General features: G+C 42.0%; 1 protein-coding gene across 1 annotated transcript in view; it reads right to left on the reverse strand.

Moving 5' to 3' along the window:
• Nucleotides 1-11,761: 11,761 nt before the first annotated feature.
• The window catches only part of ARMC2 (armadillo repeat containing 2), an 87,962-nt gene continuing 80,522 nt past the window's right edge, over nt 11,762-19,201 (reverse strand). Inside the window, exons 15-17 of the mRNA XM_080664229.1 lie at nt 18,951-19,083; nt 18,428-18,588; nt 11,762-12,188 (exon numbers count right to left, since the gene is read on the reverse strand). Coding sequence (XP_080520355.1) covers nt 12,031-12,188; nt 18,428-18,588; nt 18,951-19,083 — 452 coding nt within the window. The 3' untranslated portion in view covers nt 11,762-12,030. The remainder of the gene's footprint in view (nt 12,189-18,427; nt 18,589-18,950; nt 19,084-19,201) is intronic.

Genomic DNA, 19,201 nt, shown 5'->3' on the forward strand with positions numbered 1-19,201 from the left:
TAAGATAATTAAAAATAATTATAAGGCTTAAGATAATTAAAAACAAAGTCACAGATTTAAAAAAAAGATTTTTATTCTAATGCTTTAGCTATTTCTAATTAATTTTGATAGCACACCATTGGTAGATGTGTAGATAAATAAAACTTGCTGGATAAGCATGTTTTCCAAGCATATATTTTATCATTAAGACTAGTGGCCCAGTGCACAAATTTGTGGACATTGAACGGAAATTAATTAGAAGAAGTCCTCCTATATAATAAAAACCTAATATGCAAATTGTCCCCTTGGATGTTTGTTCAACCGGGAGTTCGACCACTCATTATGACATGCGCTGACCACCAGGGGGCAGCAGTGGAGGCACTGCCGGTCCCGACGAGAGCGGGACCATGGCAGCATGGTGAAGCAGGTGAGTGGGCAGTGTCAGGCGAAGGTGGGTGCGAGCGGGAGCCTGATTGCCCCATAGATAGCAACCAGCAGCAGGGGTGGGGCCGCCGCTCGGCTCCCAGGCACTGAGGGAGCCAGGCTAAGGGGGCCAGCCCTGATTGATTGTCCCGCAGACGGGATGGTGGAGAAGGTGAGGGGGCAGCACCAGGCCAAGGCGGGGCTGTGAGATGGGGTGTGAGCTGGGGCCCAATCTCTGGAGGCCACCCCGAGGGACCCCACCTGTGCACGAATTCTTGCACCGGGCCTCTAGTATTTTAATATCGCTATTTGCCCTTTCTCCATAATACAAGTGTCAACCAAATTCATGATCGACAATGACAGATCGGAACACACGCATGTGATTGGTGCCAGCGAGAGCTTTATATGTATTACACATGCACAAGTCAACTTAGCCTTTTATAGATGTAGAATAAATTTGCTTAATTAGACCTGTTTTCTGATTTAGCTAAACTTTTTCCAGGCTAGTGAAGCACCCCAACTTCTCTTTCAGGTAATTGTCAGCATCACAGCAGTAAATGTCAACATGAAGCAGATTATTATTGTAGATCACACAGGGAGAACAAAGGGTAAAATATTTAATTGCAGCAGTGTTTGACTATATTCTGCTCAGTGAGAAAACCTGAAGTCATTTTCAAGGTCCACCATTTCTTTTCAGTCAGGTCAAGTTTCTAAGCTTTCTAAATCTCCATTTTCCAGCTAATGAAAAGGAAATAGGATACCACTGAGTCTCTTATCTACCTACTCCAGGACTTCTGTGAGGATCAAATGAGATGAGGCCTGGGAAAACGCTTCACAGACATTTAGTTAAAGTATAAAATGTTTCCACCTGGCTACAAAGCAAGTCGGGTTCCTGGGCTGAAGAAACTGCAAGGAGGCTAGTCACTAGGGAGAGGAAGCCGGGTGTTGCTACGTAATGTCATTACCAGGTGCCCACAGCCACCATTTCTGGGCTGGGCTGAGCTGTGGGCCGCATTTTGTGCCATGGGGTCTTGGCAGCGTTGGCTGTGATTTGGTGGGGTGTCGCTCTGGGGTGGTGGCAGGGCCTGTGTCTCACTTGGGGGAAGCCGAGTGTTGCTTTGTGGGCGCCAGGTCCATGGTGCCGTTTCTCTGTAAATGGCCAGTGCGCATCACGGCAGCTCCTGCGTTAAGTGTCTGCCCCTGGTGGTCAGTGCATGTCATAGCTACTGGTCGGATGGACACTTAGTATATTAGCCTTTTATATATATAGATACTCTGAAAGTTTATTAGCTATTTGTGACTAGTGAATACAATAGACGGGTGGGGAGTCACATCATCCATGAAGCTCCTCATTCCCCATGGAGACACTAAGGTAACAACAATATAAGGACCAAACTCTGGAAACAAGTTGGGAAACTACAACACCCAGGTGAACACAAAGCCAGAAGGAAGCTGCACTGAAAAGTTTGTGGCATTTTGCTCATCCTAGCCCCTTGCCCTACTCAGCAGTGTGACACATTGAGAGGAAACTCCCAATTCCCGCCTCTTCCCTTAGGACAGAAAGCACTTGTGTGTAACATTCTGGCTGTGTGAAGGTTGCTTGAGGGACTCGATTCTCAGGGACTTGCAGAGTTAGTGGGAGTGGTGGCATGGTTTGGATGCTGGTTGAAAGCCACTGAAAACAGAAGAGAGCACAGGTGCATTAGAAGAACAGGGAGCCTACAGTTCTTTAAGCAGAGGGTGCAAAAGAGTACAGACAGGAATACAATAAAAATTAAAACAGTTCCTGAGGAGAAACCGGGGCAAGTCTGTTAAGGAAATTAAGACAGCTAAAAGCTGATGTATACCCTAGAATGAAAGCACACATACAACCTCAGAGAAGATACATCTCCAGAAAAAGTTTGGGAGGTCTCAGAGCTTCCAGCCAGGCTTGTAGACACCTTTTCAAGCCCCAAATCTCAACAAAGTTCACAAGGCATATAAACAGATAAATATGGCTCCAATCTAAGAAACAAAAATCTAGGAACCAACTATAAAGAAATACAGAATATAAACTAAATGCAGATGCCTGAATTACCACTTTTAGTTTTTGTATAGAATTTTAAAGGCAAAGGCAAAAAAAAAAAATAACTACAAATCTATGTTGAGAGGTACAAAATAAAGTATAATTTGTGACATCAATAATAAAGTGAGAGTAGGCAGAGATAAAGGAGTGGAGTTTTTGTATGCAATTCAAGTTGTCATGACTAAGATTATTTTATATAATCCACATGGTAACCAAAGAAACTATCTCTAGATTTTACACAAAAGGAAATAAGAAGAAAATAAAAGCATGTCACTTCAAAAAAATAATCAATGAAACACAAAGGAGAAGGGAGTAAGAGAGGAAATGGTCAAAACTACAAAACATACAGAAAACAATGAACAAAAATGGCAACAGTATTTCCCTATCAGTAATTACATTAAATATAAATAAGTGTATTGAAGTCCACAATCAAAAGATATAGACTGGCTGGATGGATAGAATTTTTAAAAAGGATCCAACTACTAGTAATGCTGTCTAAAAGATACTAACTTTAGATCTAAGGACACACAGGCTAAAAGTAAAAGGATAGAAAAAGCTATTAATATGCAAATGGTAGCTAAAAGATAGCAGTGGCAGCTATGCTAATATCAGACAAAAGGGCCAATTCACCATGAAGATAGGACAATTTTAAAAATAAAATTCCAGTCTTTTTTATTTAATTGATTTCAGAAAGGAAGGGAGAGGGAGAGATAGAAACATCAATGATGAGAGAAAATCACTGATCAGCTGCCACACACCCCACTGGGGACAGAGCCCGCAACCTAGGCATGTGCTCTTGACCAGAATTGAACCCAGGACCCCTCAGTCTGCAGGCCGATGCTCTATCCACTGTGCCAAACTAACTAGGGTGCAGATATGACAATTTTAAATATATACACTGGCCAGATTATTATGATCTCTGAATGCATAATAATCTGGTCACTCAGTGTGTGTGTGTGTGTGTGTATATATATATATATGGGTGGGGTCCGGCCAGCCTGGCCAGGGGGAAGGGACATGGGCGGTTGGCCAGCCTGCCTGCTGGTTGAACTCCTGGTGGAGGGGACAATTTGCATATTAACCTTTTATTATATAGGATATACAATGAGTGGCCAGGTTATTATGCGTTCAGAGATCATAATCTGGCCACTCAGTGTATGTACAAAATACCAAAGCTAAATATATAAAGCAAACAACATAACTGAAGAGTGAAATAGATAGTAATGGACGGTAGATTTAATACCCCACTTCCAATAACGTGTAAAACAAGCAGAAATAAGGAAACAGAATTTGAACACTATAGACTAGTTGAACTGATCAGACATACAGACACTTCATCCAACAATAGCAGAATATACATTCTTCTCAACTGGAACATTCTCCAGGACTGACCACATGTTAGGCAATAAAACAAGTTTTAACAAATTTTAGAAGATTAAAATCACCCTAGCCAGTTTGTCTCAATGGATGGAGCATCAGCCCGAAGACTGGAGTCCCAGGTTCAATTCTGGTCAAGGGCATGTACCTCGGTTGTAGGCTTGATCCCCAGCCCTGGTCAGGGTGCGTGCAGGAGGCAACCAATAGATGTGTCTCTTACATCCATGTTTCTCTGTCTCTCCCCCTCCCTTCCACTCTCTCTAAAAGTCATTGGAAAAATATCCTCAGGTGAGAATTAACAACAACAAAAAGATTGAAATCATATAACATTTTTCAATCATAATGCAATGAAACTAGAAATCAACAGCAGAAAGAAAACTGACAATTTCCAAGTGGTAATTAAACAACACATTCTTAATCAACTAATGAGCCAAAGAAGAAATCACAAGGGAATTGAATTGGAGCATGTCTTGAGACAAATTAAAATGAAGACACAACATACTAATACTTATGGGATATAGTTAAAGTAGTGATAAGAGGGAAGTTACAAATTCTTTTTTTAAAGATATATTTTATTGATTTTTTTACAGAGAGGAAGGGAGAAGGATAGAGAGTTAGAAACATCGATGAGAGAGAAACATTGATCAGCTGCCTCCTGCACACCTCCTACCGGGGATGTGCCCACAACCAAGGGACATGCCCTTGACCGGAATCGAACACCCAGGACCCTTCAGTCCGCAGGCCGACGCTCTATCCACTGAGCCAAATCAGTCAGGGCAGAAGTTATAAATTCTTACATTATAAAAGAAAAAATATCTCAAATCAACAACCTAACTTCACTCCTCAAAGAACTAGAGAAAGAAGAACATTCTAAACCCAAAGCAAACAGAAGGAAATAATAAACATTAGAGCTAGACAGACAACAGAAAAACAACAGAAAAAAAATTATTTGATCAGATTAACAAAGTTGACACACCCTTAACTAGATTAAGAAGAAAAAAAAATGACTTCCAGTCAAGGTGGCAGAGTAGGTAAAACTGTGCTCACCTTCTCCCACAACCACATCAGAATTACAACTAAATTATAGAACCATCATTGAGAGCTACCTGAAGACTAACTGAACAGTATTCCTATAAATAAGGATATAAAGCAGCAGCCATATTGAGTAGGAGGGGTGGAGGAGTGGAACAGGCAGGTCCCACACCCATAGTGTGTCTGTTAAGATTCAATTAAGATTCAGGAGAGTTATCTCCACTGCAGAAGAGAATCAAAGGTCCCCAGTCCCATACCAGGTTCCCCAATCTGGGGCATCAGTACCAGGAAGAGGAGTCCCCATAACATCGGACTGTGAAACTAGGAGAGATTGCATTAGAGAAGGATAGTGGCCAACACAGAGTTTTACCTACTTTGACATCTTGACTGAAAATAGGCATAAAGTCCAGAAAGTGCATAGAGTCATCTCAAACAAGATGAAACCAAAGAAGCCTATACCAAGAAACATCATATGTATATTTAAAATGCCAAAGGTTAAAGGCAAAAGGGAATCTTAAAAGCAGCAAAAGAAAAGCAGTTAGATACCTACCAGGGAGCTCCCATAAGACTGTCAGCTGATTTCTCAACAGAAACTTTACAAACCAGAAGGGAATGGCAAGAAATATTCAGTGATGAAAAGCAAGGGCCTACTCTACCCAGTAAGGCTATCATTTAGAATTGAAGGAGACAGAAAAGGTTTCCCAGACAAGAAAAAAACAAAGAATTTATCACCACTAAGCCAGTACTACAAGAAATGTTGAAGGGACTTCTTTACAAAGAAAAGATTTTAAAATATAAGTATAAAAAAGAAAAAGAAAAAATTCACTGACAAAGGCAAACAATAAAAGCAGTGGATCAATCAACTAACTATAAAGATACTACAAATGTTAAAAGGCAAAAATAGTAAGATCGTGTGTAATTATAAAAATAAATTAAGGAATACATACAAACACACACACACAAAATAAGTAAAAAATAATGACCAAAACAAACATGGAGTGAAAATTGTACTGATTTAAAATGTGCTCAAACTTAAGTGACCATCAATGAAAATAGATTGCTATTGGTATGTATGAAGCACATGAAAACCACAAACCAAAAATCTACAAGAAATACACACAAAAATAAAAGGAATCCAAACACCACTATAGAAAGTCATCAACTTACAAGTGAATAGAGCAGGAGAATAAGAAAGGTACAGAGAAGAACTACAAAAAACAATCAGAAAACAATAAAATGGCAATAACTGCTTTAAATATGAATGATTCAAATGTCTCTATCAAAAGACATAGGGGTGACTAAATGGATAAAAAGGCCCATACATATGCTGCCTACAAGAGACCTACTTCAGATAGAAGGACACACAGACTGCAAGTAAAGAATGGAAAAAGATATTGCAATGAAAGTGGAGGAAGGAAGGAGCTGAGGTAGCAATACTTTATCAGACAAAATAGATAGACTTAAAAAAAAAAAAGGACTCTAATAAGAGACAAAGAAGGGTATTTCATACTCATAAAGGGATCAATCCAATAAGAGACTATAACTCTTGTAAACATCTATGCATTCATTGTAGGAACACTTAAATTCATGAAGCAAATACAGGGTGGAACAAAAGGAGGTTTACACTTGTTCATATGGAAAATAATACAATAATTAATAAATAATACAAAAATAAACTGTTTTGCATACTCATAACTGCAAACCAACTTTTGCCCACCCTTTGCTGATGGACATAAAGGGAAAGATAGAGAGTATGACAGTAATAGTAGGGAACTTTAACACCCTATTGACATCAATGGATAAGTCAGACAGACAGAAAATCAACAAAGAAATAGTGACCTTAAGCGACACCTTAGACCAGATGGAGTTTGATATTTTTAGAGGATTTCACCCACAAGCAGCAGAATATACATTCCTTTGAAGTGCACATGGAACATTTTTTCAGGATAGACTACATTTTAGACCAAACAAGTCTCAATAAATTTAAGAAAACTGTAATCATATCAAGCAACTTCTCTCATCACAATGATATGAAACTAGAAATAATTTCCCTGATTAGTGATATTGAACATATTTTCATATGTCTATTGAGGATTTTTGCATCTATGTTCATGAAGGATATTGACCTATAATTTTCACAAATCAATTAACATGATACAGCACATAAACAATATGAAGGATAAAAACCATATGATCATATCAATAGATGTAGAAAAAGCATTTGACAAAATCCAATATCCAGTTATGATAAGCACTCTCAGCAAATTGGGGGATAGAGTGAATATATCTCAACATAATAAAGGCCATACTTGACAAATCCACAGCTAACATCATCTATGTTTCTATCCCTCTAAAATCAATAAAAACATATTTTAAAATAATATTCTCTTTATATAAAAGCCTAAGCAACCAGCTGACCAGCCGGTAGCTATGATGTGCAATGACCACCAGGGGGCAGACGCTCAACACAAGAGCTGCTGAGTGATAGCAACTTTGCAGAGTGCCCTCTTGTACTCCAGAATCCCTCGGAGAATGTCAGACAGCTGGTTTCAGCCTGATCCCCGCAGGCCAGGCCGAGGGACCCCACCTGCTGGAGGGACCCTGCTCACTCCACAGACGCCCTTAGAGCCCTGGCACCACCCCAGGTGTGGCCAGCCAGGGAGGGACCACAGGAGGTTGGCTCCAGGGCGTGTCCAGCCCATCTTGCCCAGTCCCACCCCACCAGCCACCTTCTAATTAATTTCCTTTCAATGTGCACAAATCTGTACACCAGGCCTCTAGTAACAAAATAAATTAAAATGCACAGAATAACTGAATAGACATTTTTTCCCAAAGAGGACAAATGGCCAATAGACATATGAAAACATGTTCTATGTCATTAATCAGGGAAATGCACATTTAAAACCACAATGAGATATCACCTCACAACCGTCAGAATGGCTATCATCAATAAATCAACAAACAAGTGTTGGCAAGGATGTGGAAAATAGAGTTGGCAAGGATGTGGAAAATAGAGAACCCTCGTGCACTGTTGGTGGGATTATAAATTTGTGCAGCCACTATGGAAAACAGTATAGACTATCCTCAAAAAAATTAAAAATATAACTATCATTATGACTCAGCAATTCCACTTCTGGGCATTTATCTGAAGAAATCTAAAACACTAATTCAAAAATATATATGCACCCCTGTTCATTGCAGCATTATTTACAATAACCAAGATATATGGAAGCATCCTACGTGGCCATCGATAGATGAGTGGATAAAGAAGATGTCGTACATATACAATGGGATATTACTCAGTCATAAAAAAGAATGAAATCTTAACATTTGCAAGAACATAAATGGACCTCGAGGGTATTATGGTAAGTGAAATAAGTTAGACAAAGACAAATACCATATGATTTCACTTATATGTGGAATCTAAAAATCACAAAATAAATGAGCAAACAAAACAGAAACAAATTCATATATTAGAGTATACAGAGAACAAATTGGTAGTTGCCAGCTGAGAGGGGTTTTGGGGAATGGGTGAAAAGCTGAAAGGGAAGCACAAATGGCCAGTTATTAAAATAGTCACAGGAATGAAAAGTATATTATAGGGAATATAATCATTAATCCTATATAATGAAAGGCTAATATGCAAATTGTCCCCTCGACCGGGAGTTCGACTAGGAGTTTGACCAGGGGACAGGGATGGCCCGCCAACTGCCTGCATCCCCTCCCCCCACCCAGCCCGGCCCGATTGGCCGGATCAGGGCGGGCTGGCCAAACCCCACCCATGCACGAATTTGTGCACCGGGCCTCTAGTATTGTAATAACTATGTATGCTGTCAGATGGGTACTAGACTTATCAGGGTGATCACTTTGTAAGGTATATAAATACCTAATCACTATGTTGTAAACCTGAAACTAATATTATATGTCAACTGTAATTGAAAAATAAATTTTAAAAATAAATGTTTATAAAAATATATATATATAATAAAAAATCCCAAAAAATAAAAAGAAGAAGACTAAAATAAGTAAAATCAGAAATGAAGAAGGGGACATTTAACCAATGTAACAAATAAATAAAGGATTTATAAGAGAATCCTATAAATAATAGTATACCAACAAATTGGATAACGGAAACACTCAAGATTGAATCAGTAATTTAAAACCTCCCAACAAAGCCCAGGCTGAGACAGTTTCACTGGAGAATTCTACCAAACATTTAAAGGAGAATTAACACCAATCCTTCTCAAATTCTTCCCAAAAAGCGAAGAGAGAACACCACTACAAGAAATGAAAACTACAGACCAATGTCCCTGATGAATATTGATTCAAAAATCTAACAAAATACTAGCAAAGAAAATTCAATAGCACATTAAGAGAATTATGTGGGATATTCCTGGAGTGTAAAGATGTTTCAAAATACAAAAATTGGTCAATGTAATACACCACATTAAAGAATGAAGGGGGAAAAAACATGATAATCTCAATTGATATGTAAAAAGCATTTGACACAAACACCCTTTCATGATTAAAAAAAACAAACACTCAGCAAATCAGGAGTAGATGAAAGCTACCTCAATGTAATAAAGGCTATACACAAAAAGCCCACGGCTGATATCATACTTGATGAAAGACTGAAAGCTTTTCCTCTAAGAAACAAGACAAGGATGCCTACTCTCACCACTCCTATACAACACAGTACTGAAAGTCCCAGACAGGGCAATTAGGCAAGAAAAAGAAAAGGCATCCAAATTGGAAAGGAACAGTAAAATTATCGCTGTTTACAGGTGATATGATCTTATATGTAGAAAACCCTAAAGATTCTATACACAAAAAACCTGTTAGAACTAATAAATCCAATCAAATTTAATAATACAAAATCAACATGCAAATATAAGTTGCATTTCTATACACTAAAAATGAACAATCTGAAAAGGAAATAGAGAAAACAATTCCATTTACAATAGCATCAAAAATAATGAATTCTTAGGAATAAACTTAACCAAGGAGTTGAAAGAGTTGTACCTTGAAAACAATAACACTGCTATACAAAATTAAAGACACAAATAAATGGAAAGACATCTGTTGTTCATGGATTTAAAGACTTTATATTGTTAAGATGTCAATACTGCCTAAAACAATATATTCAATGCAATCTCTAAAAAATGCCCTTTTTTTTTTTTGCAGAAATAGAAAAATCCATCTTAAAATTCATATAAAGTATCAAAGAACCTGAAAGTCAAAACAATTTTGAAAAAGAACAAAGTTGGAGATTGCTCATGTCCTACTTCAAAACACATTACAAAGCTACAGTAATCAAAACAATGTGGTACCGGCATAAAGACCGACATACAGGCTAATGGAATAGAACAGAGAGCCCGGAAATAAACCCTCATTATATGATCAAATAATCTTTGACACGAGTTCCAGGACCATTCACTGAGGAAAGGACAGCCTCTTCAACAAATTGTGCTGGGAAAACTGGATATTCACATGCAAAAGAATGAAGTTAGACCTTTACCTTACACCATATACAAGACTTAATTAAAATGGATTAAAGACCTCAATATAAGAACTAAAACTATAAAATTTCTAGAAGAAAACTTAAGGGGAAAAGCTTTAGAACACTGGATTTGGCAGTGATTTCTTAGATATAACACAACACCAAAGCAAAGGCAAAAGAAAAATAGACAAATGAAACTACATCAAACTTAAAAACTTCTGTGCATCAAGGTCACAATCAATGAAGTGAAAAGGCAACTTATGTAATGAGAGAAAATATTTGAAAATCATATATCTAGTAAGGAGTATATATCTAAGATTTATAAAGAACACCTTCAACTCAACAACAACAAAACAAACCTGATTATAAAATGGGCAGGGGGTTTGCATAACATTTTTCTGAAGATGATATACAAATGTTCAACAAACATATGAAAAGGTACTCAGCATCAACAATTAATAGAAAAATGCAAGTCAAAACCACAATGAGATATTACTTTATACCCATTAGGATGGCTGAAAACAAAACAGAAAATAAGTGTTGGAAACATAGAACAGACTGACGAATCTCAGAAGGGAGGTGGGAGGGGGTTCAGGTAGAGATTACCAAAGAACTTATATGCATAGATGCATTACCTATGGACACAGACAGTAGGCTGATGAAGGCCTAGGGTGGGGTGAGAACTGGGTGGAGGGGGGCAATGGGGGCTAAAAAGGGAGACATCTGTAATTCTCTCAAAAATAAAGATTTAAAAAACCAAGAAGAGTAGAAGGCCCAAAGCGGTCTTCCCTAGTTTTTCTGCTTACTTCTCTTAATATGAGAACCACAAAACTACTGGTGTCTAACTAGAAAATTATTATTAGACTGGAGGCCCAGTGCATGACATTCGTACACTGTGGAGGGGGGGAGGAGGGGGTTCCTCAGCCTGGCCTGCACCCTCTCGCAGTCTGGGAGCCCTCGGGGGATGTCCGACTGCTGCAGAGACAGGAGAGACTCCCGCCACTGCCGCTGAGCTCTCCAGCCGTGAGCCCGGCTTCCGGCTGAGCGCACGAGCGGCGCTCCCCCTGTGGGAGCACACTGACCACCAGGGGGCAGATCCTGCATTGAGCGCCTGTCCCCTGGTGGTCAGTGCACATCATAGCGACCGGTCGTTCCACCGTTTGGTCGATTTGCATATTAGCCTTTTATTATATAGGATGACATAATTCATATAGATGCTTATGTAGTAATGTATTCCCAATAGTGTTGACCACCATTCTTTCTATGTAAAAAAATGGAATAGTCTTCATCATAAAATTCATTTAACTACTGGGTGACAAGCACTTAAATTCCAGAATTGTAAAATCTGGATTTTAAGACTAGAACTAAATTATTGACTAGAGAATAGAAGAAAAAGTCATTTACTGATAAAAACCATGCATATATTATTTTATATTACATTTCTCTTAGGAGAAAGTACATGTACATTCATTTTCCCATACCTAACAAGAAGAAATGCTTATTTCTTTTAAAATACTTCGACTACTCACTAATATCAGTACCTGAAAAATTTTCAATATTTGTTAATATTGAAAAAAAAATGTTCATGTTTGTTACCACTTCTTAAGAATGAAGGCGACCTGACTTCCTGTTTCCGGTGTTAATTTGCATCATGTTAGAAAGAAGGAATAGGCAGGGGTTCCAGGAAGGTGTGATGAGACTGAATTCGGTTTAGAAGCTGCTGTGCCACAGGTTTGAATTCTGTTTCCCAGTGGAGTTTGTGATAGTTTTTTAGGTCTTGGTCAAAACTGCCATCCAGTGCTAGTTCTTCATCTGTATCAGAAAAATTAAAATTACAGCAATTATTTGAAAATATAATCCTATTGAAAAAAGTTCAATTTTTGATGGCAACTCATCCTGGGTCATCCCTAATTTTAATGGCACAGCTAGGATTTGTGGGTTAAAAGGCTTTTTATTTTTTTTCTGATTTTGTTTAGACAGGCTTTCTTATTAGAGAAGTTCTTCACTCTCCTCTGTTCTTCACAAATATTTTACAATAAGTATATTTTAGTCTCTTAATAAAAAAGGACAATAATCTTCTCAAACAATTCTAAATTGCATTGAGCTTTTATTTCAACTAATCTCCTATGTGGATAAATAAGTCCCCATCCAAAAGTCAGGTCACAATTGCTCAGAACAAAGTATTAATAGGTTACTTCCTTACCTGTGCATGAAAAAAGTTAATTACTTCAGTGGTTGGCATATATAAAAGGAGTCAGGAAATCTTTTGGGAAAGTAGCACAGCTGTGTTTGACACTTAAAACTTTACTAAAAATCAATTCAGAGCAGCCTGGACATACTTCCTTAAAGAGATAACCACCTGGGCCTATGTTCTGACCCATAACAGTGAAAAGTGGGAGAATATGAGTATCCCAACGAGTATGAGACTTCAAAGTGAGTCCATGGATAATGCAGAAAAGCACTTGTAAAAAAAAATGCAAAATCACAATTTAATTAGCTCCTTAATCCAAAGATATCCTGAATTCTGCAAACATCTTAAGCATATCTATCCAAGTAGGGAGATAAAAGGCCACGAAGGTTTGTGGCTGGCCACCGCGGCCTTTTCCCTTGTTTATACTGGGCCTCACACCCCACGTGAAGCACTGTAGGAAAACTCACTGGCCTGCCAGTTGGAAGGCGGGCTCTGCCACTTGCCAGGTCTGTGGCTGAGGTAGACTTCTTAAGTGGTAACCACTAAGTCCTAAAATGACAATAAATATTGCTATTTACATAATTTGGAAACTTTCCACATGGGGCTAATTAAAATCCCTTTATAAACTGCTTAATTACTGTTTACACCGGATTGTCTGCACTGAGTATTTCTGTACACTCTGTGCACTTTGGCACTATGGTGTCCCACCCAGAGGAAGGTAAGGGCGCCCAGAATTCCAGTGTGTGCATTGCCCTCCCCTCCTCTGCTCTCCACCCAGCGGGCAGCTGTGCGGCTGAGAGAAGAGCTGGGCAGACACTTCAGCAAGGCGCCCTCAGGCAGACCTGGATGTCCCCACCCACAAGGAGCCAGGGCTCTGGAGGAGAGTGCTGATAGTGCATGATGCCTTCCCGGGCCCTTCCCCTCGGGCTCCTTCTGCACAAGAGGGGTCTGTGAGACTCCGTGGTCTCAGAGTTCTAGGTCTTTCTCCTGCTCACTCTCTTCCAGATTTTCTGAGCCCTAAACTTTCATTCAAAAATGAATTCTCTTGCCCTAGCCAGTTTGGCTCGGTGGACAGAGCATCAGCCTGTGGACTGAAAGGTCCCGTGTTCGATTCTGGTCAAGGGCACATGCTGGGGTTGTGGGCTCCATCCCCAGTAGGGGGCGTGCAGGAGGCAGCCAGTCAATGATTCTCTCTCATCATTGATGTTTCTATCTCTCTCCCTCTCCCTTCCTCTCTGAAATTAATAAAAATATATATTTTTTAAAAATGAATTCTCTTGTTTTATGCCCTTCTTTCCCAGGATGCTTAGGGTTGAGGGCTACCCATGCCCCTCACAGTCCCTTCCTCTGCCCAGGGCTTTGTTTGGAGTCGGTGGTTTTAGCAAACCTCTATTTTGATGCTTTAAAAAAATATCTAGCCTGGCTGGCATGGCTCAGTGATTGAGTGTCAACCTATGTACCAGGAGGTCACAGTTCAATTCCCGGTCAGGGCACATGCCTGGGTTGCAGGTTCGATCCCTAGAGTGGGGTGTGCAGGAGGCAGCCGATGAATGATTCTCTCTCATCATTGATGTTTCTCTTTCTCTTTCCTTCTCCCTTCCTCTCTAAAATCAATAAAAATATATTTAAAAAAATATCTAATATCAAGACTATGTTACTTTTCTTGAGGCGCAGCCTATTATTAGTTAATCTATACTTGGACCCTATTAATTCTAAACTGAGTTAGACAAGGTAGTAAAAGTGGCCAAATAGCTGCAGGTTAAGAGAAAAGCAAGCTGAAATTTCGAAGTAAACACAGCAAATGCAATACATTTTTTTAAATGCCATATTACACTAGGTATAAAAATGTGGAACTCATAATACAAAGAGTGGCAGAGGCTAATGCAAGAAAAATTTAGATTTTATCATCCTCAAGCTTTTTTTTTTTTACTACAACTTAAATACATATTACATTATAACTGTATACATATTTTTCTATAAGCAAACAAATGTCTTATAATCGAATACTTATCCTTACTGCGTGTAATCTATCCTGATATTTTCTTCTTTGCTACTTCATTTGTTCAAGATGCTGGTCACAGTGTGAAAAGCACTGATTTAGAAAACCAATCCCTCCTAAGCGCTCTTTGTGCGCAGCACACTTCCAAATACTAGTGTTCCGGGCAGTGTATTAGAAAGGATTAACACTTGGTCAGTGATCTGTAACAGTCTCCATGTCTACAGCATCATCAAAAGCTCTCAGCTTGCTGCTCAGCACCAGGTAGCTCCTTAAAGGCCCTGGTATTGCCCTATTTTCTTTTAAGGCCCAGTCCTCACATGTTCGGGAGCATCTGCTGGCTCTTTGGCTGGACCATGTGACTCTCTGACTTGCATGCTGGGCCCCACTCCACCCCTTGTCGTGCCACCTAGATGCTAAGTTCCATGTACTTTATAACGAACATAAAAGCCTAGCGCATTTTACATTCACAGTGATAACCTGCACACACTGATCTCCAGTTGCCAGCTCCCCTGAGAGAAGCTCGTGGTAGACTAGTGTGCTAGGGCACAGCATTTAAAACTTCAAGGTAAACACACTGCTAATCTATACGAATGAAAGGGCAATATGCTAATTAGACCGGGAGACCTTCCGGACATCCTTCTGGGCAAAGCCATGGTGGCAGGGCCGAGGCAGGTTAAGGGCGATCAGGCCAGTGGGGTGGGGGGTTGTTGGGGGGCAAGCAGGCTGGCAGGGGGGCAGTTGGGGGAGAGCAGGCCAGCAGGGGGGACTGTTGGGGGCAATCAGGCCGGCGGGGAGGGTAGTTGGGGGCAAGCAGGCTGGCAGGAGGGGCAGTTGGGGGTGAGCACGCCAGCGGGGGGGCAGTTGGGGGCGAGCAGGCTGGAAGGGGGGTGAGAAGGCTGGCAGGGGGGGCAGTTGGGGTCAATCAGGCCAGCGGGGGGGCAGTTGGGGGCGAGCAGGCCAGCAGGGGGGGACAGTTGTGGGCGATCCAGCCAGCAGGCAGAGTGGTTAGGGGCGATCAGGCAGGCAGGCAGATGAGTGGTTAGGAGCCTGCGGTCCCAGATTGCGAGAGGGATGTCCGACTGCCAGTTTAGGCCCGATCCCACAGGATTGGAGAGGGTGCAGGCTGGGCTGAGGGATACCCCCGCCCCCGTGCACGAATTTCGTGCACTAGGCCATTAGTGAGTTTATAAGAAGTGATTGTAATACCTCAGGAGGTTTTAGACAACATTCTTTCTAAACACTTTCCAAAAAGACTGTCAACATCCTGGCATCCCTACCATGTAGTGGACCATTACTTTATCCTTTTCCCTGGCCCCCCTCCCCCCATACCCATCAAGAAAAAGTTGGATAACTTATATTAATTTATGAATTGCCTTGCCATTATTTCTAAAAACAGTGCTCACACTTCAACAAGACTTTGTTATTTAACAGCTCATCCTGTTTTCAAAATGGCCTGTTTTTTAGCTATCTTTGTAAAATAATTGAAATTCAAATAGGCACCCCCCCCACCCCCCCACTGAGTCAATCCACAAGAATCTACCAAGGACCTATATCGTATGAGGCAATATCCTTTCCCTAAACTGGCCCAGTTGGAGTGGGGAAATAAGATAAAAGATACAAAACAATAGCACAGGAGAAGCCACGCAGCTCAAGATGAACTGCTATGTGAGTACAGATTTCCGACGATGAGACAGGGGGTGTGACAAGCTCTGTGAGTACAGATTTCCGACGATGAGACAGGGGGTGTGACAAGCTCTCTGAGAAGGGCCTGCAAGCACAGGCAGCACCTGGCAAGGCAGGTCGGGCGTGTGCACGTTAAAGGTGCTGGCACTGGGGAAGCACACACGGAGGCCGACGAGGCTCTAAGGGGAGGCTGAGGGGAGGCCCACTGCCCTCGGTGCCTGCTGGGTGTGCTGCCCTGCTGAAAAGCCTGCCATGCCCACACGCCCTTCTAAGCATCCTTATGCCCCATGGCCCCTCATCCCCCTTAGTTATGGCTGACTGCCTCAGACTTAGGTGCCAAAGGAAGCCACAGAGAGCCTGTGGCAGAGGCAGCTGCTGCCTAAGGCACGCAGCCCTACAGCCTAGAGAGTGACTCTCAGACCCCATCACACCTTCTCCCCAGATGGGAGACAGAGAGATGCTCCCACGACAGGGGAACCGCAGTTGCACTCGCTGAGGACAGTAAGGGTAGTTGAAGCCCTGAATCAGCAGGAGCCGAGAGGGCAGGGGAGAAAGGACCTTTCCCGCCAAGCAGAGACCCAGCGGACTGTGCCTCCTGCAGGGAAGGGCGATGGGGCCTGCCACGGAGGGGGCCCTGGGGCCTCTGGATCCTTCGACAGCACCTCCCAGGTGCTCTCTGGTAGGCTTTGGCACCGGGCTGGCTTCCTGGCTTCCTCCTTCCAGGTGCCCCCTTCCCTTTAACCCATTAACCAGGGCACAGGTTCTTCTCAACCCGGCCGGCCGCATAGCAGACTCACCTGTGAAACTTGTTAAAAACAGGTTATCGACCTCACCCCAGAGCTCCTGAATCAGAGTTCCTGGGGATGGGGCCAGGATAAGTGCGTTTTTCTTAAATTCCGCAGCAGATCCCACTGCTCTGCCACAAGGAGAACTGAATGAAGCAAGTTGCTCCGGGCCACAGGGCAAAGTGTAGGGTCCACAGAGCAGACGGCAAACCTCAGGGATTTAAACCCCTCTCGTCTATCCTTACTCTCATGCGCACAACATTATATTTATCTGGAAGGCAGCACACCTTCCAGTGCCGAGTTCCTGTTTAACCTGCATCGTTAGAACACTCAGGACTTACAAAGCACCTTCACGACCGCGTTCCGAGGGCTTGCCCCCTGTCAGGCTCTGTATCAAGCTCTTTCTGCAGGTCGGCTCGTTTCTCTTTCCAGCAACTCTGCAAAGTGGACATCCATCATCCCCGTCTTAGCGACCAGGACCTCGCAGGTGAGGGAGGCTAAGACCTCTCCTGTAAGTGCTAACACAGGGACTTAAACTCAGAACCCACTGGGTCTCTCCACTGTGCCCCAGATGTTTGTTTGGTCCTCGTGACTCCCTGCAGCAGGGCAGCAATGATCAGGTCCCCGTTTCAGAGGACAGGTTCTGAGAGATTCTTTCATCAAACGACACCACCTGAAGCCCAGCTTACAAGCAAACGGCGCCTTTCCACAGCCCTTGCTGATGCAAATCTGGCTGGGCGAGGGCAGGTCCTTCTCCATTTGGGGAAAAGGGTCGTTGAAAACATCACCTACTGCCCCCAGTCACTGTGGTTAGACCTAGCCCAGCATGAAAACAATTCTTCCAAAAATGGACATTTTAAACATGGAAGAAGCTATCCTCTTTCCTCTGGTTTGTATCAGTGATTTCCCACCTTCAAGGTACGGCCCCACTGTAATGTCAGGTAGTTTTGCACGCCCTGAGCAAATGCAGACCAGTGATAAGTAACACAGCTGCTCACTGAAGTGTATAGTGTCACTTAGCAGCATGACTTAATTCAGAGTAGCTTTTAGCCACATTTTCTCAATTACAACGATGTGCATATACCTTTAAACAATAGCAGCTTATATTGATGCAATCTATAGGAAAAGGAGGGAGGGAGGGAGGGAGGGAGGGAGAGAGAGAGACCACAGAAGGAAGCACCACAGGTCCGATGAATTAGGTTTTTGTGCCCCCATTGTAAATAACACCCAGCCCCTTCCAGATATTTCTAAATTACAATCACCTTTAACAGGCTGTGGTTGCTTGTAGAAATCTAACCACCCAAATGCATACCAATCTTTATCCACACAGGGCACAGCAAAGAAATTAATCTTACTTTGAGAATACTTACAGACTCACAGCGAGGAGGCTTACCTAAGAAAGACGACAGCAGGACTAGGAGTGTGTTAGTGTCTTCATCTCCAAAACACGATGAAGCGTTCGTGATATTTTCACTGAAGTTCCACAGCGTTTTGCAAACTAAGCAGGCCAGCTGCCAGTCGGTCGGACCAAAGTCTCTCAAACAATCCACTAACCTGAGGTAACGAAAGTCAAATTGCGAAGGTCAAGTTACTAGGTCAGGCTCTCTTTAACTGGCACGTTTTTAGCACAGTGATGATTATCCTTCTGCAATGTCTAATATGTAATGTGTATACTCCAGTGATTCTTTAAAATATTTTCCTATCTCCAAATGTAAATGGCTACGAAGTCACTGTAATCTACTTCTGAATTAGTGTAAGTGTCCAATGGGAACTAAGTCCCCTCTTCGGCCCTAACGCAGCTCTTCCAAATACTGAAATCCTGCTGCCCCGGGGGAATGACCAGAGGGGCCTAAACTCCCCGGAAAGCTGTGCCCTCTGGATCCCGAGAGAGTCGGGACTCTGTGCCCGACACTTACTTTTTAACGCCACCTCCTTCTTTGAGGATGGCATGCTTGTCTTTATCCACAGTGAGGTTCAGGAGAACACCACAGGCAGAGAAGCACATGTCCTGATGCGTGGCGTCCAACAGCGCGATCATGAACTTGTGTACTGGAGGGCAGAGAACAAACGTGGACCGGTAAAGCATGGGGTGCTCAGCTGTAGCTCATTCCCCCTTATTGGAGGGGAAAGGGCAAAGGGGAAATGGGAGTGGCTTGCAAAACTGCAA

Source organism: Plecotus auritus, assembly GCF_963455305.1.
Source record: "Plecotus auritus genome assembly, chromosome: 4".
NCBI lineage: Eukaryota > Metazoa > Chordata > Mammalia > Chiroptera > Vespertilionidae > Plecotus > Plecotus auritus.